Source organism: Bufo gargarizans, chromosome 5, assembly GCF_014858855.1.
Source record: "Bufo gargarizans isolate SCDJY-AF-19 chromosome 5, ASM1485885v1, whole genome shotgun sequence".
Lineage (NCBI taxonomy): Eukaryota > Metazoa > Chordata > Amphibia > Anura > Bufonidae > Bufo > Bufo gargarizans.
This window is the reverse complement of record NC_058084.1, coordinates 217,112,183-217,136,084: the sequence shown is the minus strand read 5'-3', so window position 1 is coordinate 217,136,084 and position 23,902 is coordinate 217,112,183. Positions and strand designations below refer to the sequence as shown.

Sequence of the window (23,902 nt, the reverse complement as noted above, 5' to 3'; positions counted from 1 at the left end):
ATACCAATGGGCTGCCATGGCCATTAGCAGGGCCTAGTAGGCTTCATATCAGAGTAAAACTGAAAGACCTAATTATAGATCCCATACAATGAACACCTTAAAGAAAACAAAATTGATTCTAGAGTTTCTGTTTGCTGTTCATCCCCTCTCTAAAAAAAAAATCCTATGTACCTCAAAATGGTACCATAATAATTGGTATAAAATGGTATTGCCTTAATTGTGACAACTCTAAAATAAAGCTGTAAGGTTTTTCATATCACAAGGTCACAAGGTGAACAAAGAAAATGTGTCATGGCTGGCGGCCTGATCGCAGTAATTAAAGCCTTTAGATGCCATGATCATGATCTCATCACAGCATCTAAAGGGTAAAAACCCCGGAAGTGCAAGATTCTCACCAGCATCCCCTGCGGCCAATGAGGATGCAGGAAATTGATTTTAATATGCTAAGTCTCACTGAAGTGACGCAGGGCATTAAAGCTACAATTCCTATTTTGGCCACCAGGTGGCAGGCCAACATAAGAAATGTGAAATTTTGAGTAATAAATGGATTTTAAAAAATGTAAAGAATTTTTTAAAGAATGAAAAAAAAATTGAATTTGTAGGCTCAAATACAAGCTTCAAAATCATAACAGAAAAGTAAAAAAAAAACTGTTAAGAAAGATATAAAAAATGTAAAAGTTTAAATTTGCTATTTTTTCAATGCTTTTCTTAGCAAAAAAAATTAGTAACATGTGATCAAAAAGTCACACACAATCCAACAAAATGGTATAAATAAAAACAGATTGTCCTGCAAAAAAATGAGCCCCCAATCAGCTCAGTAGATATAACTATAAAAAAAGTTATGGGGTATCGTTGTAATCATACTGATCCAGAGAAGGAAAGACACAAGTCAGTTTTGCCGCAAATGGAATGCCGTTGGACACAAAACCCATAAAACGATGGAGGAATTGCATTGTTTTCCAATTCCACCCCATTTGGATTTATTTTCCCACTTCTCACTACATTGTATGCTATATTAAATGGTGGCATTAAAAAGTACAACTTGTCCCACAAAAAAAAGCCCTCATACAGCTATATGAACGGAATAATTAAAAAGCTATGGCTCAAGGAAGATGAGGAGGAAAAATGAAAACGCAAAAACTAAAAAACCTCCGGAATTCTAAGGGTCCCACAAAAATATTATTATTAAATATTCTGAGTTATTCAATAAAAAATGTCTGTATTTCACACCCTGCTGTTTTCTCTTTTTCTAATTTCTCTGTCCTGCTCACTAAGTCGGGAGCATATGGTTAGTTTTATCCTTCAACTGACACCAGGCGCAGCAGAAAGGACACAACCTGAGAAAAGACACTCCCCCTAAGCTGCCAGCTTGAAATAAGTCTAGCAGAACAATTGGAGTAATGAATGGGGAGATCTCTGGATCCATGTGAGGTACAGGACTGGTTCTAGCTTTGTTAGAAAGAGGTCATCATGTACTAGATTATATATGATTTAAATTTTTTACATTATTCAAGAGATAACCCCTTTAGGAGTATTTGTGTACTTTGTTACATTTACCTTTCCTTCAACCCTGACCAGTCTCCCTGTCCCAGTTGCAGAAAAGCACCCCCACAGCATCATGCTGGCACTTCTATGATTCACTGTAGGGATAGTATTGGGTGAGTGATGAGCTGTGCATGTGCTTAGAATTTTGGCCAAAATCTTGGTTCAATTGAGCTCAATGTTGGTTTCATCATACCATGGAATCTTGTATCTCACAGTATGAGAGTCTCTTATGTGTTTTTTTTTTTTAAACTTCAGGTGGCTTTTGTGTGTCTTTTACTGATAATAATCTTCTTTCTGGCCACTCTACCATAAAGCTCAATGATGGTTGACCTTCTGGAAGTTTATCCCATCTGTACACATGCTCTTTGGAACTCAGACACAGTGAACATTGGGTTCCTGGTCATCTCTCTTACCAAAGCTCGTCTCCCCAATTACTTAGGTTGGTAGTTTGGCCAGCTCTATGAACAGTCCTGGTGGTTCTAAACTTCTTCCACGTGACAACTGTGCTCTTGCTCTTGTGCTCTTGAGAACTTTCAGTGCAGCTGAATGATTTTCCCTCCAGATCTGTGCCTCTACACAATGCTGTCTCTGAGTAGTGTTGAGCGAGCACCAAAGTGCTTGTGTGCCCTAGTAGAACACTTCACGATGCTTGGGTGTTCTACCGAGCACCCAAGCACAATGGAAGCCGATGGGAGAACCCCAGGCACCCCCTGCTCTGAAGAGGGGAGGGTGTCGGGGCTCTAGTTCGGCTTAGGAGTCCCTGCTCTGACTCCATATATAGCTATGTCCATATATAGAGTCAGTGCTTGGGGACACCCCAGTGTATTTAAATCTAATTAAGCCTGTATTTCAGAAAAGTTTCTGCTGGGATTCAAACTCACAGCCATCTGCATTAGAGGCACTTAACCACTCAGCTATAATAGCTGCATAGCCAGGTACTTAAAAAATAAATAAATAAATATGAGACTACTTCTACAGTAGAAGTCTCATATATTTTTTAAAGTGCCTGACTATGAAGCTATATAGTGTAGAGGTAGAAATTCTGGGCTGTGATGCAGAAGCTGTGAATTCAAATCCTGTTGCAAACTTTTTCAGAAATAGAGGCTAAACTTAATTTAAACATATATGTAGGCATAATATATTTACGCATATTTTTATATATTTAGAATATATAACATATTATAATATATGCAATTAGTAGTTTCTCACATATTATACATTCATATATATCAGAAGCATGAAAAATTTTGTGATAGGATTTGAACTCACAGCTTCTGCATCACAGCCCAGAATTTTAGCTGCTACACTAAATGGCTCCATAGCCAGTCCCTAAAAAAATATATATATATATATGAGACTTCTACTGTAGAGGAATACTTACTACTAGTACAGTAGAAGTCTAATTTTATTTGTATTTTTTTATATTTTTTAGTGACTGGCTATGCAGCTATATAGCGTATTATAATATATGTAAATATATTATGGCTAAAACATCAGTATTATTATGCATTTATATATATATATATATATATATATATATAGTTACATACATAGTTAATACGGTTGAAAAAAGACATACATCCATCAAGTTCAACCAAGGGATAGGTGCGGATGCGAATCCCAGAAGGAATTGAGACTCAGATTTCTACAAGTTTTCATAAGCATTAATGTTTTTTACGTTTAAGAATTTGTCTAAACCCTTTTTGAAACTGTCCACTGTTCCTGCTGTGAACACGTCCTGAGGAAGTCTATTCCACATCTTCACAGTTCTTACAGTAAAGAAGCTTTGACGCTTCCGTAGACTGGACTTTTTCCTCTTCAATCGGAGGCAGTGCCCCCTTGTCTTTTGAACGCATTTTACATGGAACAGCTTTTCACAGTATTTTTTGTATGGCCCATTTATATATTTGTATAGGTTAGGGCTCTTTCACACCTGCGTTCTTGTCTTCCGGCATAGAGTTCCGTTGTCGGGGCGCCCCACGCGCATGGATGACGTGATCGCATGGCACGTCATCCATGCGCATGGGGCGCTCTGACGTCATTCTGGAGCGCCCCGGGAGCAGCACGGACTGTAAGTATGCCGCTCCCCCGCTCCCCGCTCCTACTATGGCAACCAGGATTTTAATAGCGTCCTGGCTGCCATAGTAACACTGAAAGCATTTTGAAGACGGATCCGTCTTCAAATGCTTTCAGTACACTTGCGTTTTTCCGGATCCGGCATGTAATTCCGGCAAGTGGAGTACACGCCGGATCCGGACAACGCAAGTGTGAAAGAGGCCTTAATCATGTCCCCCTTAGACGTCTCTTCTCAAGACTAAATACATTTCATTATTTTAATCTTTCTTCATAACTAATACCCTCCAGTCCCCTTATCAGTTTAGTCACTCTCCTCTGTACTTTTTCCAGCTGCAATGCATCCTTTCTATGTACTTTTGCCCAGAACTGGACTGCGTATTCCAGATAAGGGCGCACCAGCGCTTTGTAAAGTGGTAGTATTACATCCCTGCCCCGCGAGTCCATGCCTCGTTTAATGCATGACAATATCCTGGTGGCCATAGAAGCAGCTGATTGACATTGTATGCTGTAATTTAATCTACCATCCACAAGGACACTCAAATTCTTCTCTATAAATGACTCTCTCAGTGCTACATCATCTAGGACATATGATACACAGAGATTATTACTACCAAGATGCATAACTTTACATTTGTCCACATTGAACCTCAATTGCCAAGTTAATGCCCAATCACTCAGAGTGTTCAAGTCAGCTTGTACTTTATGGACATTTTCCATAGACTGTACAGTTCTACACAGCTTAGGGTCATCTGCAAAAATAGATATTGTGCTATTAATCCCCTCCTCAATATGATTAATAAATAAATTAAATAATAAAGGGCCCAGCACTGAACCTTAGGGTACTCCACTTATAACCTGGGACCATTCTGAATGGAAATCATTCACCACAACCCTCTGGACACGGTCCTTCAGCCAGTTTTCAATCCAATAACAAACTATACTTTCCAAACCTATAGACCTTATTTTATCTATTAAACGTCTATTAGGGACAGTATCAAAAGTCTTTGCAAAATCCAGAAACACTAGATCCACAGCCGCCCCTCTGTCCAGGCTACTAATCACCTCCTCATAAAAACAAATCAGGTTAGTGTGAAAACTTCTGTCTTTGGTAAAAATAGAAACATAGAATGTGTCGACAGATAAGAACCATTTGGCCCATCTAGTCTGCCCAATATACTAAATACTATGGATAGCCCCTGCCCCTATCTTATATGAAGGATGGCCTTATGCCTATCCCATGCATGCTTAAACTCCTTCACTGTATTTGCTTAAACTATTCCATGCATCCACTACTCTCTCAGTAAAGTAATACTTCCTGATATTACTTTTAAACCTTTGCCCCTCTAATTTAAAACTATGTCCTCTTGTAGCAGTTTTTCTTCTTTTAAATATTCTTTCCTCTTTTACCTTGTTGATTCCCTTTATGTATTTAAAAGTTTCTATCATATCCCCTCTGTCTCGTCTTTCTTCCAAGCTATAAATGTTAAGTTCCTTTAATCTTTCCTGGTAAGTTTTATCCTGCAATCCATGTACCAGTTTAGTAGCTCTTCTCTGAACTCTCTCCAAAGTATCAATATCCTTCTGGAGATATGGTCTCCAGTACTGCGCACAATACTGCAAATGAGGTCTCACTAGTGCTCTGTAGAGCGGCATGAGCACCTCCCTCTTTCTACTGGTAATTCCTCTTGCTATACACCCAAGCATTCTGCTAGCATTTTCTGCTGCTCTGTGACATTGTCTGCCTACCTTTAAGTCTTCTGAAATAATGATCCCTAAATCCCTTTCCTCAGATACTGAGGTTAGGACTGTATCACTGATTTTATATTCTGCTCTTGGGTTTTTACGTCCCAGGTGCATTATCTTGCACTTATCAACATAAAATTTTAGTTGCCAGATTTTTGACCATTCCTCTAGTTTTCTTAAGTCCTTTTCCATTTGGTGTATTCCTCCAGGAACATCAACCCTGTTACAAATCTTTGTATCATCAGCAAAAAGACACACCTTACCATTGAGGCCTTCTGCAATTTCGCTGATAAAGATATTAAACAATATGGGTCCCAAAACAGATCCCTGAGGTACCCCACTGGTAACAAGACCTTGGTCTGAATATACTCCATTGACTACAACCCTCTGTTGTCTGTCCCTCAGCCACTGCTTAATCCATTCAACAATATGGGAGTCCAAGCCCAATGACTGCACTTTATCGATAAGCCTTCTATGTGGGACAGTATCAAAAGCCTTACTAAAGTCTAGATAAGCGATGTCTACTGCAACTCCTCCGTCTATTATTTTAGTCACCCAATCAAAAAAAATCAATAAGATTAGTTTGACATGATCTCCCTGAAGTAAACCCATGCTGTTTTTCATCTTTCAATCCATGGGATTTTAGATGGTCCACAATCCTCTCCTTAAGTATGGTTTCCATTAATTTCCCCAAAAACCCATGCTGATTATCACTTATAATATTATTTATAGTCACATACTCCTGTATATAGTCCCTTAATAGTCCTTCAAACATTTTTCCCACAACAGAAGTTAAACTAACTGGTCTATAATTACCTGTGGAGAACCTTGATCCTTTGTTTAATATGGGCACCACGTTTGCTTTGCGCCAATCACTTGGCACTGTACCAGTACCTAGAGAATCTTAAAAAATTATAAACAGGGGCACAGCAATGACTGAGCTGAGCTCTTTAACCACCTCAGCTCCCCTAGCTTAAACCCCCTTAATGACCAGATCACTTTTTACAATTCTGCATTACACTACTTTCACGGTTTATTGCTCGGTCATACAACTTACCACCCAAATGAATTTTACCTCATTTACTTCTCACTAATAGAGCTTTCATTTAGTGGTATTTCATTGCTGTTGACATTTTAACTTTTTTTATATTTTATATTTTTATATTAATCGAAATTGTTCAAATAAAACTACATTTCTATATACATTTTTCTCTAAATGTATTGTTCTACATGTCTTTGATAAAAAATGCAATTAGTGTATATTTATTGGTTTGGGTAAAAGTTATAGCGTTTACAAACTATGTACAAACTATGGTGCAAAAAAATCAATTTACGCACTTTGACTTTTATGAGCACCTGTCATGTTTCCTGAGGTTCTACAATGCCCAGACAGTAGAAACACCCCACAAATGACCCCATTTTGGAAAGTAGACACCCTAAGGTATTCGCTGATGGGCATAGTGAGTTCATGGAAGTTTTAATTTTTTGTTACAAGTTAGCGGAAAATGATAATTATTTTTAATTTTTTTCTTACAAAGTCTCATATTCCACTAACTTGTGACAAAAAATGATGATTACACTTAACGGTAATCGGATTTTCCTGACCCCACGACAGCACCTTAGAGAGATGGCTCCGCCCCAGGACAGGAAACCTGCAGCATAAAAAGGTGGAGCCGCTCTCCCACCTCAGTGAGTTTCCAGAGCATGAGAGGGACTCCCCTTACGTTAGTTTAGTTTTTACACATTTATTTATTTATTTTTATTTTTTGCAACACCCTTGAACACACAGCCCTACACCAACAGGGAGGGAATAAAGAGGTGCTGTCGTGGGGTCAGGAAAATCCGATTACCGACAAGTGTAATCATCATTTTTCCCCTCCCCCACGACAGCACCTTAAAGAGAGATTTCAGAGATCATCCTCAGGGTGGGTGACAGTACTTAAGACCTTTGTGCCAAAGAGAAGGTCAGAAATAGAGTCAAGCTGAAGCCTATAGTGCTTATAGAAAGTGGACGGAGAAGACCAGGTGGCAGCCCGACAGATCTGTTCAATAGATACGCTGGCCCTCTCTGCCCAAGAAGTAGACACCGCCCTCGTGGAGTGAGCCCTCACAGAAACAGGGGGAGACGCACCGGACACTGAATACGCCAAGGATATAGCTTCTCTGATCCAGTGGGCAATAGATGCCTTAGAGGCAGTATTACCTTTTCTAGCCCCACCGAACAGAACAAATAAGGCGGAAGATTTTCTCCAGTCTTTAGTCACATCCAGGTACTGCAAAATACACCTCCTGACATCAAGGGAATGCAGCTCCTTCTCTCTGTCATCTTTTGGTTCTGAAAAGAAAGCTGGAAGAACTACCTCCTGAGACCTATTTGTCCTCAGGATCTGGTCTGAGAACTACCCTGTCTTCTCTGATGGACATAAAAGGGGGGTTAATGGAGAGGGCCTGAATCTCCCCAACCCTCCTGGCTGACGTTAAGGCTACCAGCAAAACTAGCTTAAGGGAAAGCACTTTAACTGAGCAAGAGACTAGAGGTTCAAAGGGATGTCTGGTAAGGGCATTTAACACTAAGTTAAGGTCCCAGGGAGGAAATCTAGGGCCTGTTACTGGCGTAATCCTATCTACTGCCTTAAAAAACCTAACGACCCAAGGGTCCATGGCTAAACTCCTTCTCCCTAAGACCGACAAAGCTGACTCCTGCACCTTTAGTGTACTTTTTGCCAACCCGAGGGACAATCCCTTCTGTAAAAAATCCAACACATGAACCACTGAAAATTCTAACGTCCAGGAAACTCTTTCTGCGCCTATAAAAGACAGGAACTTTCTCCAGACCCGCGCATAGATAATATTCGTCACCTCCTTCCTACTTTTCATTAGAGTAGAAATGACCTCCTTAGAGAATCCCTGACTAGCTAAAAATGACCTCTCAAATTCCACGCCGAAAGATGTAGAGACTCTACTTCCGGGTGGAACACTGGACCCTGTGACAATAGGTCCGGAATTCCTGGCAGGATCCACGGATCCGAAACCGACATGGCTCTCAACAGGGAAAACCACGCCCTCTTCGGCCAGAAGGGAGCTATCAGAATTACTCTTGCCCCTTCGTATCTGATCTTCCTTATCACAAGCGGAATCAACTGTAGCGGGGGAAAGGCATAACCTAGAAGAAAGTCCCATCTCTGGAGGAAGGCGTCCACCCCAGATGGGCACTCCTCTGGACTGAGGGAGAAGAATCTTTGTACCTTTCTTTTCTCCCTTGTGGCAAACATGTCTACTGAAGGCAGACCCCATAAATCTACTATCTGGGAGAAAATCTCTGGATTCATTGACCACTCCCCCTGACGTAACCTGTGGCGACTCAGGAAGTCCGCTCGAGAATTCTCGACCCCTCTGATATGAATGGCTGAGAGATGAAGCACTCTCCCCTCTATCTCCTCGAAAATACATTTTGTCTCTTTTTGTAAGGAATCTGACCTGGTTCCTCCCTGATGATTGAGATATGAGACTACCGTCTGATTGTCGGACATCACTCTCACATGTCTGTTCTGGATCATAAGAAGAACTGCTCTCAAGGCCAGCAAAACAGCTCTCAGCTCCTTTCGATTTGACGAGAACAGTCTCTGACCCTGGGACCACTCTCCCTGAAAAATCTGATCCTCCACGTGAGCCTCCCATCCCCAGGGGCTGGCGTCTGTAGTCACAACTACTGGTTCCGGAAAGGACCAGGGAAGTCCCTGAGTCAGATTCTCTACTTCCTTCCACCAATTTAGGGATGAAAGAGATATGTCTGATAATTTTATAACTGACTCCAGGGACGTCCCTGCCCGTCTCGTGGCAGCCAAGATCTCTCCCTGTAACTGTCTAGAGTGTCGCTGCGCCCACTAGACCGCTGGCATGCAGGATGTCAAAACTCCTAACAGGGACATAGCTTTCCTTATGGATAAGGCTTCTCCTGACTGAACCCTCTGAACTACCCCCTGAACCCCAGCTACCTTCTCCTCTGTGAGGAAAGTCTTTTCCAGTCTGGAATTTAAAACCAGACCCAAGAAAACCTGGCTTGTTGATGGCTGCATCCTGGACTTCTGGACATTTAACAGCCACCCCAGGGACTGAAGTACCTCCATCACCCGATTCAGAGTCCTGACACACACCTCCTGAGATTGGGCCACCACCAGAAAATCATCCAGGTAAGGCAAAAACGTGATGTTCTCCCTTCTGATGAGGGAAGCCATCTCCGCCACTACCTTGGTAAAGATCCGAGGCGCCATGGAAAGGCCAAAGGGAAGTGCCTGGAACTGATAGTGAAGAAGACCCGACTCGGTTCTTACAGCCACCCGGAGGAATCTCTGGTGATCTGGATGAATCGGAATATGATGGTACGCATCTTTTAAATCCAGAACTGCCATATGACAGCCTGGAGATAAAAGATATATCGCTGACCTGATAGTTTCCATTTTGAATTTTCTGACTTTCAGGAACTTGTTCAGGTATCTGAGATTTATTATTGTCCGGTATGACCCATCTGGTTTCTTCACTAGGAACAGGGTGGAATAGAAACCTTTCCCTAGCTCTGACTCTGGGACAGGAATTAACACCTTTTTGCTTGTCAATTTTTTTATTTCTTGCAGCATTATGAGAGAAGATCTTGAAATCACAAATCTTTCTGCGGGGTATCTCAAGAACTCCAATCTTAGACCCCCCCGCAGAAGACCTATCAACCATTTCCCTGCCAACTTTTCCCAAGCAGGAAGGAAGAATTTTAATCTTCCTCCTACTGGGATCATGGCGTCATTGCTTTCCCTGTTTTCCCGCACGAGCTGTGGCTGATCTAAACAAAAAAAACTTACTTCCGGATCTAGGCCTTGCTCCCTGCTCTCTGTCCCCCGTCTGATTCTTATTTTGAAATCTTGACGGGTTCCGAAAGGGCCGTTTATACTGCTTGAACTGAGTGAATGACTCCTGGGGAAATTTTTTCTTTCGAGTAAAGAGTCAAGTTCAGACCCGAAAAGAAACTGGCCCTCACAGGGGATGCTACATAGCCTCAGCTTGGACGGCATATCTCCCCCTTTCCAATTTTTAAGCTACAAAGCACGTCACGCAGAATTGGAAAGGGATGCGGCTCTTGCTTCCAGCCTCACCGCGTCCACCGAGGCATCCGCAATAAAGTCCGCGGCCTTCTGGAAAGTGGGTATAGACGCTAAGAACTGCTCTCTGGGGCATTTATCCCTAATCTGCCCCTCTAGCCTATCTAACCACAGTGACATAGACCTCACAACAACAGTGGCAGCTATACTAGGCCTGAAAGCAGCCGCAGAAGATTCCCACAAATTCCTAAGGGAAGAATCTATTCTCTTTTCTAAGGGGTCCCTTAAAAATCCCATATCCTCAAAAGGCAGGGAGGATCTTTTAGAAATCTTAGAAATGGCTACATCCAGTTTTGGGGCCTTGTCCCAGGATGTAGGAGCCTCTTTCTCAAAGGGGTACTTCCGTTTAAAGGTCTTAGAAATAAATGGCTTTTTATCTGGCTTTTTCCACTCTTTCTCTATCACCGCTGAAATAGATCTATGGACAGGGAAACATCTACGCTTCCTTTCCCTAAGCCCCTCAAACACGACATCTTCTACAGATCTATCCTCTCTGGTGTCCTCCAACTCCAGGGTAGATCGGATAACTTAACAATTTGTCCGTATCTTCTGCTGGAAATAGGAACTTACCTTCTCTTGCGTTATCTTCAGAAGAGGAGGAATCATTAGAGTCGTCATCCCCGGAGAGAGATTCACTATCTTCCGATTCCACGTCAGACTCCTGCCTCACCGCTCCTCTCCTCTTCCTACCGGCTTTCAGGGAATTTTTAACTTCGGACATAATAGATTTTAGATCTTTCAGAAGACTCGGAGTCTCCTCAGCCACCGTCTTCTCTATGCACTGCTGACAGAGCTTCTTAGTGTAAGAAGAAGACAGCGAGCACTTGCAGATAGGGCATTCCTTGTTCTTTTTCTTGGCCACCACCTTATTAGGCACCATCTAATAAAAAGGAACATACCCAAATCTAAGGAAACAGCCTAAACCCTTTAAGGACCAAGATTAGGACTCACAATACCGGCGGCAGGATCTCAATATCTGCACTTTCAGACCTCCTCTCTTCATTCACAATAGAAGGTAAACCTGCACTGATGAAACATTGTCAAAGTTACCCTCTGCCACCAAGTGCTCCTCTCACCTGAGAGATACACAGCTTCCTGCAGACCCACCACGCCACAGATACCACTGGAACAGAACCTGGTCCACCTTCTGGCACTTTGAAATCAGACACCGGGAATTTAAATAACCCAAGAGCACTCATACCTGAATAGGGCTTTTTAAAACTCTCGGGATGCTGAACTTCCGGTCACCTGACCGGAAGCGCACGGCCGTGGAACGCATGGAACGCACTTCCTGCCTGGACGCCATTAACCAGCGTCTACATCCGGTGACGTCCTGGCTGATCTGCAGCATCTTGGGGCCTTCTGGCCACACTCAATCCGTTAGTGCGGTCCTCCTCGCCTGAGGGACCGGCACCTGCTGCCCCTGTGGACCGGAATCTCCGTCACCACCATCCTGCCACCCGACACCTGTGGGTGAGGAATGACCAGGCAGGTACAACACGCCGCCGCTGACCCTCCGGCATCTACCGGGACTTCCAGGTCAGGACGACCAACTGCAGGCTCCCGTACCAGGACAGGAAACCTCACTGAGGTGGGAGAGCGGCTCCACCTTTTTATGCTGCAGGTTTCCTGTCCTGGGGCGGAGCCATCTAAGGTGCTGTCATGGGGAGGCGAAAAATAAAATGTTACATGAACTCACCATACCCCTTACGGAATACCTTGGGGTGTCTTCTTACCAAAATGGGGTCACATGTGGGGTATTTATACTGCCCTTGCATTTTAGGGGCCATAAAGCGTGAGAAGTAGTTTGAAATCCAAATGCCTAAAAATGCCCTGTGAAATCCTAAAAGTACTCATTGGAATTTGGGCCCCTTTGCGCACCTAGTCTGCAAAAAAGTGTCGCACATGTGGTATCGCCGTACTCAGAAGAAGCAGGTCAATGTGTTTTGGGGTGTACTTTTACATATACCTATGCTGGGTGAGAGAAATATCTCTCTAAAAGACAACTTTTCCCATTTATTTTATACAAAGATATTTCTCTCACCCAGTATGGGTATATGTAAAAATACACCCAAAACACATTGCCCTACTTCTCCTGAGTACGGCGATACCACATGTGTGACACTTTTTTGCAGCCTAGGTGGACAAAGGGGCCAAATTCCAATGAGTATCTTTAGGATTTCACAAGGCATTTTTTACGCATTTGGATTCCAAACTACTTCTCACGCTTTAGGGCCCCTAAAATGCCAGGGCAGTATAAATACCCCACAAATGACCCCATTTTGGAAAGAAGACACCCCAAGGTATTCTGTGAGGGGCATGGCGAATTTCTAGAATATTTTTTTTTGTCACAAGTTAGCGGAAAATGATTTTTTATTTTTTTTTCTCAAAAAGTCTCCCTTTCCGCTAACTTGGGGCTAAAAGTTCAATCTTTCATGGACTCAATATGCCCCTCAGCGAATACCTTGGGGTGTCTTCTTTCCAAAATGGGGTCATTTGTGGGGTGTTTGTACTGCACTGGCATTTGAGGGTCTTCACAATCATTACATGTATGGCCAGCATTAGGAGTTTCTGCTATTCTCCTTATATTAAGCATACGGGTAATGAGATTTTTTTTTTCTGTTCAGCCTCTGGGCTGAAAGAAAAAATGAACGGCACAGATTTCTTCATTCACATCGATCAATGTGGATGAAAAAAATCTCTGCCAAAAAAAGTGCAAAAAAAAGAAAAGGAGGGGAAAGGCGTCTGCCAGGACATAGGAGCTCCACCCAACATCCCAACCCACTCAGCCCGTATGCCCTGGAAAACCCAATTTCTCCATTCACATCAATCGATGTGGATGAATAAATCATTGCCAGAATTATTATTTCTTTATATACAAAGTGCAATGCTTCTGTCAGAATGCACATCAGTGCTGCAGCTGGTCGATCGGTTGGTCCACCTAGAAGGTAAAAAAAAAAAAAAAAAACAGGCCACAATGCAATAAATTTATTAACATTAACTTTATATAACATTTGAAACAGGACATTAACTTTTATAAACTTTATTGAACTTTTGGAACATTAACTTTTTTGCTTACCTGTGATTTTTTTTATTTATTTTTTTTATTGGACAAACCTCTCCTTCCCCATGGGACAATGTGCAAAGCGCAAAGCGCCCTGAGATGTGGCAAAGTACATTATGCACTTTGTCCCAGGTAAAAAGAGAGGTTTGCAGCAGCTCTGTGTGAAAGGGCCCTAAGACCCCTGTGTGTCTGTCCCGTGTCACGCAATCCCTATACTGAGTGTACCTGTATGTGGTACTTCCAGAAACACTCCCCTAAGCATAGGGCAGGGTGGTCAGGGCAGTCAGGACAGAAATAACGGGTGTCATGCCTTATTCCACTCCTGCTACAGACACAACATCTTTTTCGGGGTGATGCTTGGGTTGAGGTACCAGCAACGACATTGGGGAAATGTCGCTCGTGTAGACGGCTCACTACATTGGTGGTTGGGGCCACGGAACCGCCTGGATACAGGAGGTTCTCAATGATCTCTTCCTGAAATTTGAGGAAGGATCGTGTTCTCCCAGCCTTACTGTAGAGAACAAAACTATTGTACATTGCCAATTGAATTAGGTATACAGACACCTTCTTATACCAGCGTCTGGTCCTGCGGGAGAGTAAATAAGGAGCCAACATCTTGTCATTGAAGTCCACCCCTCCTATGAGCAAATTATAGTCGTGGACCATGAGGGGCTTTTCAATGACTCCAGTTGCTTGTTCAATTTGGATTGTCGTGTCTGCGTGAATGGAGGAGAGCATGTAAACGTCACGCTTGTCTCTTCATTTCACCGCAAGCAGTTCTTCGTTACACAAGACAGCCCTCTCCCCCCTTGGAAGGTAGGTGGTAACGAGCCATTGGGGGAAGCCCCTGCGGACTAGGTTGCGCAGTGCCACAGCAGCCAATCTGTTCTAGAAACAAATGCCTGAAGAGGGGCACACTTGTGTAGAAATTGTCCACATAAAGATGGTACCCCTTGCCAAATAAGGGTGACACCAAGGCCCAGACTGTCTTCCCACTGCTCCCCAGGTAGTCAGGGCAACCGACCGGCTCCAGGGTCTAATCTTTACCCTCATAGACACGAAATTTGTGCGTATAGCCTGTGGCCCTTTCACAGAGCTCATACAATTTGACCCCATACCGGGCACGCTTGCTTGGGATGTATTGTTTGAAGCCAAGGCGCCCGGTAAAATGTATCACGGACTAATCTATGCAGATGTTTTGCTCAGGGGTATACAAATCAGCAAATTTGGTGTTAAAGTGGTCTATGAGGGGTTGAATTTTGTGGAGCCGGTAAAATAGCCCAACGCGTTTCGGAGGTCTTATAATCCTCCTTCTTCAGGGGTATTAAAAAACAAAATAATTTTTCAGACATACAGTATAGTTGAATCAACTGAATACACTAAGAGTGCACACTAGGAGATATATAGAAAGTATATAACAATATATATAGTCATAAATCAAAAAATAGACATAATCTATATATATTCACATCTCTATCCAAAAACACCTGTGTGTTTTTGGATAGAGATATGTGAATACAGTATGTATAGATTATGTCTATTTTTTGATTTATGACTATATATATTGTTATATACTTTCTATATATCTCCTAGTGTGCACTCTTAGTGTATTCAGTTGATTCAACTATACTGTATGTCTGAAAAATTATTTTGTTTTTTAATACCCCTGAAGAAGGAGGATTATAAGACCTCCGAAACGCGTTGGGCTATTTTATTGTAATAAACTGCATTGATCAGAAGCCTTGCTGTTGGCTGCCATCAATTGGTATCATCTGACATGAGATCCCGGCGAGGGGGGCAGTTGGTCACGGGTGTCTTGAGCTTTATCCTGTGACTACCCCCCTGTGAAGTGAGTACTACCACTCTCATCAATAGGAATCTCCTCTTAGGAGATTACCTTACAATTTGTATGTATTTCATATATATTATCTTATATTTTTTATTCTAATATCATCCTCCGACCTAAGGGGGCATTATTCATTTCATTTATCCTTTCTACATCCTTGGGAGTGGCGCCTTTTGTAGTGTTTTCTGTTTTTTTTTAATCACGTCTGGTGGGATCCATCTGGTATATTCCCTGGTTATATTTTTTGGAGCCTCCAGACAAGATTCACCGGTCACAGGTAGACGGAGCCTCTAGGTGCTAATGACGCCCCCATAGCACCTAGAGGCTCATTAGCATATTAATAAAAGTTCTTTTTTTAGCAAAACGGCTGCCCCAAAAGCAATTATATTAGGATGGTTGGGCAGAGCAGACACTAGCGGATCGCTAGTGTCTGACAGCTAAATATGTGCAGCGAAGTGGTAGAAGCACACCACAAAACGCTCACTGAATACTACTATTGTATCACTTTGTATAATCTTGGATATGCAGGAAACTTGCTGGCCTGCTGGTGAGTATATACTCAAAGATTGTCAAAAATCTCAAATTCCCTAGTTCTTTATTTATGGATCATATCAAATGTCCAAATGTGTAGGTGGGCAATATTGTTATCATAAATTTTTGTACAAATATATATCAATCCATAAATAAAGAAGTAATTTTATGGAAGCGCAAGATCTTTGAGAAATGTTAATTATCTTGAACAATCCCTTTAAACATGAAGTGGAAGTTAATATATGTAGTTGCTTAAAAAAATTATTTACATGCAAAGGATCCAGAGATACTCAAATGAAAAAACACATTATTTATCTGTTATTTCTGTGCATTTTAGGTACTGAGTTTTGAAGAAGATTGTCCTAGAGCAATGAATCAGGACAGCATATCAGGTCAGTAGAATCCATAAAAAGAAGAACCACAAAAAATAAAATATTACATATTATCAATATGCCCCGACTCAGTAGTTATGTCTCTTTGGTGCCCCTATATAGTTAAATATCTATTTAGTTTCTAACCATAGTAGAATGCACCCTTAGAGCCCCCTGTGAGTAGGTATGGTTCCTTAGTGGTCCCACACAATAGAATTTTCCCTTAGTGGCCAAAGACAGTAGTTATGCCCCCTTAGCGCCTCTCAAAGTAGTTATGCTAGTGCCTGTCACTTGGCTTCCTCCATAGTGCCCCCAATACAGCAGTGATGCCTCTTAAGTGTTCATAAAATCATAAAGTAATACTCACCTTGCCCTGCTTTCCTGATCAATAGAGATCATCATGCTCTCTCCATCAGCAGGCATGGTGTGGTGCCATAATTGTGCCTACTGAACTGAGTCGGTCAGCTCAAGAGATAATTCTTGAAATTCGGGCCCGAGTCCGTCTGCTACATTTTGAAGCATTAGGGCCCGGGTATTGCCTTACAGTACACACAAAGTTATTATTTTGGCTACTGCTGCTATGTTAGCACCTCTGCCCCTGATGTAGGTCATAGGAATGATCAGGTTATAAAATAGTCTTTCAGTACTTTTATTAAAGTGGAAATGCAGTGAACTATATTAGCAATTTTGCAAAACTGACTTTAATCAGTTGATGCTGATAGAATTCATAGGGTGCTATAGCAAAATTTAGGACAGGCACCACTACCAACTGAGAGCTCCAATAAATGTATCAAGATTTTACAGAATGTTAGAGGGGTTGGCTGCTCTTTATATAATTCTAAATGATGTCTGGAAGTCAGGGATTTATCCATTTTTACTAATCTGTGTTTATTAGCAGTTTTGCAAGGTTTATAAAACTGTAATGGCACGCCCCTAGTTAGCCAAGTCTTCTTCTATGACAGTGCTGTTGTTCATATGTAAAAACAAACACAATGCTTAGAAAATATATTTTTATGAAAATTATTTGTGCCCATCCACCACGGCAAAGTGACCTCTTACTGGATGGGAACCTACCCTGTATTAGATCTCTTTGTGCCAACCAGCCTCTGATTTAGGGAGAGCAGGCTTCATATGTATACAGTGTCTGCTCTATTTGTTACCACTCTCTGTGGCAGTGGATGCAGGGTCACTGGAGCCCTGAATCATCCATCAGTAATATCTAGCAATTTTCATAGAAAGACATGTGCTAATGCTCTAGATGCACAGATGTAGCAGAGTTAACATTCACAATTATTGAGTTATCACATCTAGCTAATGTGTTATGACTGACTGTTAAAGAGGACCTTTCACCTGGAAAAACATTGTGAACTAAGTATCCTGACATATACAGCGGCACCCAGGGATCTCACTGCACTTACTATTATCCCCAGGCTCTGCTCCGTTCTCCCGTTATGTCCTCCGGTATGTTTGGGGACTTGGTTATAGTAGGAGGAGACTGCCCTTGTTCTGCTGGGCGTCTCCTCCTCCTAGGCTGTAGCACTGGCCAATCGCAGCGCACAGCTCACAGCCTGAGAAAAAAAACTCCCAGGCTGTAAGCTCTGCGCTGCGATTGGCCAGCGCTACAGCCTAGGAGGAGGAAATGCCCAGCAGAGCAAGGGCAGTCTCCTCCTACTATAACCAAGATTCCTAAGTCTCCGCCTACTATAACCTACTGAGCGAAGATGCCGGAGGACATGATGGGAGAACGGAGCGGTGTGTAAGTGCATTAAGATCCCTGGGCGCCGCTGTATATGTCAGGATACTTAATTCACAACGTTTTTCCAGGTGAAAGGTCCTCTTTAACTCTGATACTTCTGTAGTATGCTTTGATCCTGGTCCTGGATGCAAATTCAGAAAAAAGTATATTACCAGGCATCAAGAAGATAGGCACATGTGCACTGTGTATCCATAGAGATTGTTCAAGATTACTGACAGAGGGGTCATGTCAGATGACCCTCCAGCTGTTGCCATCTTATGTAAGTGATCGGTGGCACTGTCAAGAAGACCTGGCTAACTAGGAGGCATACAATTACATTGTGAATATAGGTGCAGAATACTAATGAACATAGTAAGTTCGAAGCATCTCCTTTTCCCACAAATTAGATTATATGTAGAGTTGCCAACCCCTTTAATAACCGCCATTCCATTTTTGTGCTGATATCTATACTGTGCAACCCTGCTTTTCTGACTTGATAAGAATTATTATACTGACTGTCCGCAGCCACCAGTCACTAGGGCCAGCTAGTACTGAACTCATTGGGTTCTGTCTAGATCTGTCTGCGGTGAGTCTGTGGTAACTATCGGTAGTCACAATAACAGTGTCAGGATGTGCAAGGGAAGCTGTTAATTTCTGTCTAGCGCTGGGCGTGTTCCTAGTATGAAGTCCATTAGTCTATATGCTTGTAAGAGGGTAAGAAATGAATGAACTTATGTATGAATGTAGTATGTGACTATTACTGTTATCCATGCCAGAGGGTGTTGAAGTGAGCTGCACAAACTCAGTTGCACTCGCACTCTGCCATACACTCACTGACTAATCATCACCTGGCACCACTGACACTATCTATATGCAATTTCCCACTAAGGGGTCCCTGTCTCAGATTCCCTGAACTAAAATCTTAGTTCCATGCAGGAACAAAAATTTTAGTTCAGGGAATTTGAGGCAGGGACCCCTTAGTGGGAAACTGCATATAGATAGTGTCGGACATAGAGACTCTTGCATAGTTTGGAGACTCGAGGGGTGGTTCATATCAAGCCCTGTGAAGTCCAATGTGGACATACACCATATAATAAACATGAGACAGATCCCGAACCCTGGATTTCCATGAGGAATTTTAAGCAGCACGCTCCCAAGTAATAAAAGTATTTTAAAAGAGTGATTAATAAAGATTAAAAAAATTAATAGCGTTGCGACCATCCTTTGTATGTTGTTTAAATAGCGACTGTCCGGTCACCCACCTGTGGAGTATACACACTGCTTAGTTACTTTTAGCTTCTGCTGGTGAAGTTATTTAGTGAACCAGACATAGATACTGTTCTGTTGCCATTAGTGACCACCAAGCCCATGCCTCACAATCCTGTGTGTAACCGCAAAGCACCTTGATGCAAGTCTGTGTGTAACCATTAAGTTTGAGCCCTATTTTTTTCTAAATTTCTGTAAATCACAGTTCAATATAATCTTTACCAAGGGGCCATAAAATGACTAAGCAGAAGTGGAAGCATTATAAGTGGAAGCTTGGCTAGAATAGTGCTAATTTCCACAGTTCCTTTATGGTGATTATAGACATTCAGTTGAAAGGTCACTGAGTTTTCAAAAAACTTTGGATATATCATAGAGAGATTCCAAAAGTTTTGGTTGGTGGACGTCTAAGTGCTGAAAACCACACCGATAGACAAAAAGAGGAGAGAAAAGCATTTGCATATGTAGAACCCTGCAAGGGGGCATTACTACTCTTTTTACCCTTCTACTATCCTTAATAGTGTACTCTTTATCATCTAGTGTATTTATCTCTAGGTCCTGTACAATGTGTAAATGTATTTATGATTTGCTAATGGTTTGACATGTAATGTTCCTGGTTCACCAGCAGATGGCGGAAATTCTGACAGAGCTGAGTTACCTAGAATGGAACCCTTCTTCCATTCTAGTCCCCTCTATAGAGATGGAGGAGTTGATTTAGTTTCTGGGCAGTCTAGCCTTCCCCTCCTTGGGGACAGGTTAGGTAGGTGGAGAGCAGCCCCTTCAAGGGGATGGCTATGTTCCAGCCAGCAGAGAACTGTGTGCTCTGCTGGGCATAGAGGCCCAAGCTACGAGCCTCAGAAGCCAGGAGGAAAGGTTCCCTGGACAAGCTAAGGATAAAGATAGAGTCAAACAAAGAAAGAAGTTGCAGCAGAAAGCCAAAGGAAAAGTTCCTATTTAAGCCAGCCGACATAGCAGGCTGAAAGAGTTCAGATTTAGCGGCTGAAAGTGTTTGTCTGCCAGAACTTCATGCCAAAGTCTGCTGGTAACCAAGACCAAGTCTGTAAACCATTCAAAGAAACGTTTATGCAAAGTAATGCCTATCGCACACAAACATGTGCTGCCCGTGCCGGTGCTGCGGACTGAAAATTGTGGTCCGCAATGCTGCGGCACCGACCATGGGCCAGCTGCATGCAGATTGTGACCCCATTCACTTGAATGGGGTCCGCGATCTGTCAGTTTTGCAAAAAGATAGGACAAGTTCTATCTTTTTTTGTGGAACAGAAGCATGGAACAGAACCCAATGAAAGCACTCCATAGTGCTTCTGTTTTGTGGTTACTTTCCGTTCTGCACCGCATCTCAGTAATGCAGAATGCACGCGGCCGGTGTCCAATGTATTGTGGACCGCCGTTTGCGGGCCGAAATACGGCCACAGGGGACACACAGTTGGGTGCAAGAGGCCTAGCTTTAATTAACAACAAAGCTAACAACTTCAATACAAGTCTGGACTCAACTTATTCAACCAGTTCCTCAACTATTCACTCTATTATCAATGCTGCAGACGACCACGTTTGGGGTTCCGGATATCCAGGTAGTAGCACCGTAACAAGTGCAAAATCCGCACTAAAAGGCAATACCACTCTGGCATTCCTATACCTGGTGTCCACTATCACCTTTTACATAGGGGGACTTAGTCCCTCGTTGCTAAAATGCAACTGGCATTACGACAAAAACTTTTAAAAACACCTGTAGCAGAGACCCCCTAGCTGCACATATTGAATTCTCTCTCCTTGTTGCAGAAGACGGAAATGCGACTGCCTGGCCTCTCTCTCCTGCAGTGAGAAGAGATATCACAATATTCCTCCTCATTCTGGTGATCAGTGGGGGTCTCAGCACTTATACCCACATATTTAATATGTCTCCAAGACATAACAAAAGCTTTTTGAAAACTCAGTGACTCCATTATAATATGATTGAGACGTTTGGCAGCTTTTTTGACTGTCTAGATATGCTTGACATCAGTACCATCTCCTCGAGCTGAGTTTGGGTGTCTGGTTGATAGAGGTGGTTCACATTTTGTCCCTATGAATACTATGTATGCCTGTGGATAGAAACATGTATTACTATAGTGTTTTACCAGCCAATATGACATGCACTGTAGTGAAGCTATACCGAGAAGCATCTTGAGTCATCTCTCCCTGTAGAGTACTCCCTTACATTTATGAGCTGGCTGCAATTTTTCTCTCAATGGTTAATTTCCATTGCTCCCTGTGAATGTCAGGATTCAGACTGCTTTGTGTCTTTTTTATGCTATGTCATCCTGCTGATTCTGGCTGATTCTTTATGATGATGGGGATTTCTTGGGAGCTGGAGAAATAGCTCAACACAAGACTTGATTACAAAGATACCTCAATACACACATTGCTCTGGTTAATTAGCAATAGAACCATGGTGTTTTCTTGCTCCACATATGATGTATGACCACATTATTATCAGTCATTTGTACCATTGTTATAAATAAGTAATTGGGTTGGGGAAAAGGGATAATCCTTATTTAATTAAATTCATCTATACTCCCAGGTTGGCAGCAACAAGACATATGTGAGACTAATACCCTCAGTCTGCCTGCATGCATGTGCAATTAAAAATTCACTCTACAGTTGCACTGGCAGTTTAGTGTTGCTTTTGGCATTTACAAATTCTTTTATTTTGTGACTTTTTTCCACCAAACACATATGCTGGAGCAGATGTTGCTTATTTGTTGTTTATTCAGTTCTGTAGGCCCTGGCAGCCAGCATCATTGTTCTGCAATGAAGCTCTATTCACAGCCTTGCTTTAGGACCCAGCAACTGTGAAGCAGTCTAGACGCTAGTGCTATACCTTCTACCGGCTGTTATATAACAGAAGCGGTATTCTCAAATAGAAACGCTGACAAAAAATATTAACTTGTTAAGCACTGGCATGTCATCCATAATACTGCCAATTAAACGCATAGTAGTAGGGCTAGCTGACCAGAAGGTGCTGAAATGGCAAGTATAAGCAAATTCCCAGAATACTTTAATTTATTTTATCTGCATACTTAAAGGGAGTCTGTCACCTCCATATGGCCATATACAGTGCTTACATGGCTCTGTAGCACACCTATACAGGATTGTAATGGTACCTTTGTTCTTTTCTTTAGACTTGCACCAGCAGGAAAAATGAAGTTTAATTTATATGCAAATGAGCACTCGCAAGTGCCCAGGGGCGGCGTTCAGTGTGTAAGTGCCCAGGATGCTCTGCCTTCTTTTCACTTTACACCTCCCCAGCCTCTGCCTTTGCCCGTCCTCCAAGTCTCTTGCCTCATCGATAGGTCCGGACTTGGAGGGCGGAAAAAGGAAGATTAAAAGATTAAACACAGTTTAACTCCTTAAGGACACAGCCTTATTTCACCTTAAAGACCAGGCCATTTTTTGCAAATCTGACCAGTGTCACTTTAAATGGTGATAACTTTAAAACGCTTTGACTTATCCAGGTCATTCTGAGATAGTTTTTTCTTCACATATTGTACTTCATGACACTGGTAAAATAGAGTAAAAAAAAAAACATTTTTATTTATAAAAAAATACCAAATTTGCAAAGAATTTTGAAAAGTTAGCAAATTTCCAAGTTTCAATTTCTCTACGTCTATAATACATAGTAATACCTACAAAAATTGTTATTACTTTACATTCTCCATATGTCTACTTCATGTTAGGATCATTTTGGGAATTATATTTTATTTTTAGGGGACGTTACAAGGCTTAGAAGTTTAGAAGCAAATCTTTATATGTGAAGTCACTTTGTGAGGCTTACATAATAGAAACCACCCAAAAATGACCCCATTCTAGAAACTACACCGCTCAAGGTATTCAAAACTGATTTTACAAATGTTGTTAACCCTTTAGGCTGTTTCACAAGAATTAATGGAAAATAGAGATACAATTTCAAAATTTTACTTTTTTGGCAGATTTTCCATTTTAATATTTTTTTTCCAGTTACAAAGCAAGGGTTGACAGCCAAACAAAACTCAATATTTATGGCCCTGATTCTGTAGTTTACAGAAACATCCCATATGTGGTCGTAAACTGCTGTACGAGCACATGACAGGGCGCAGAAGGAAAGGAATGCTATACGGTTTTGGAAGGCAGATTTTGCTGGACTGGTTTTTTGACACCATGTCCAATTTGAAGCCCCCCTGATGCACCCCTAGAGTAGAAACTCCAAAAAAGTGACCCCATTTTAGAAACTATGGGATAGGGTGGAAGTTTTGTTGGTACTAGCTTAGGGTACATATCATTTTTGGTTGCTCTATATTACACTTTTTGTAAGGCAAGGTAATAAGAAATAACTGTTTTGGCACAGTTATTTTTTTGTTATTTACAACATTCATCTGACAGGTTAGATCATGTGGTATTTTTATAGGGCAGGTTGTCACGGACGCGGCGATACCTAATATGTATACCATTTTTTTATTTATGTAAGTTTTACACAATAATGTTTTAGTGTCTCCATAGTCTGAGAGCCATAGTTTTTTCAGTTTTTAGGCGATTATCTTAGGTGGG

The 23,902-nt window shown here is 41.9% G+C and overlaps 1 protein-coding gene across 1 annotated transcript in view; it reads left to right on the top strand.

Annotated features, from left to right (window-relative positions):
* The window catches only part of ITPRID1 (ITPR interacting domain containing 1), a 144,560-nt gene that overhangs the window by 42,515 nt on the left and 78,143 nt on the right, over positions 1 to 23,902 (top strand). The window contains exon 5 of the mRNA XM_044295460.1: positions 16,290 to 16,344. Within this exon, the coding sequence (XP_044151395.1) occupies positions 16,290 to 16,344 (55 nt within the window). The remainder of the gene's footprint in view (positions 1 to 16,289; positions 16,345 to 23,902) is intronic.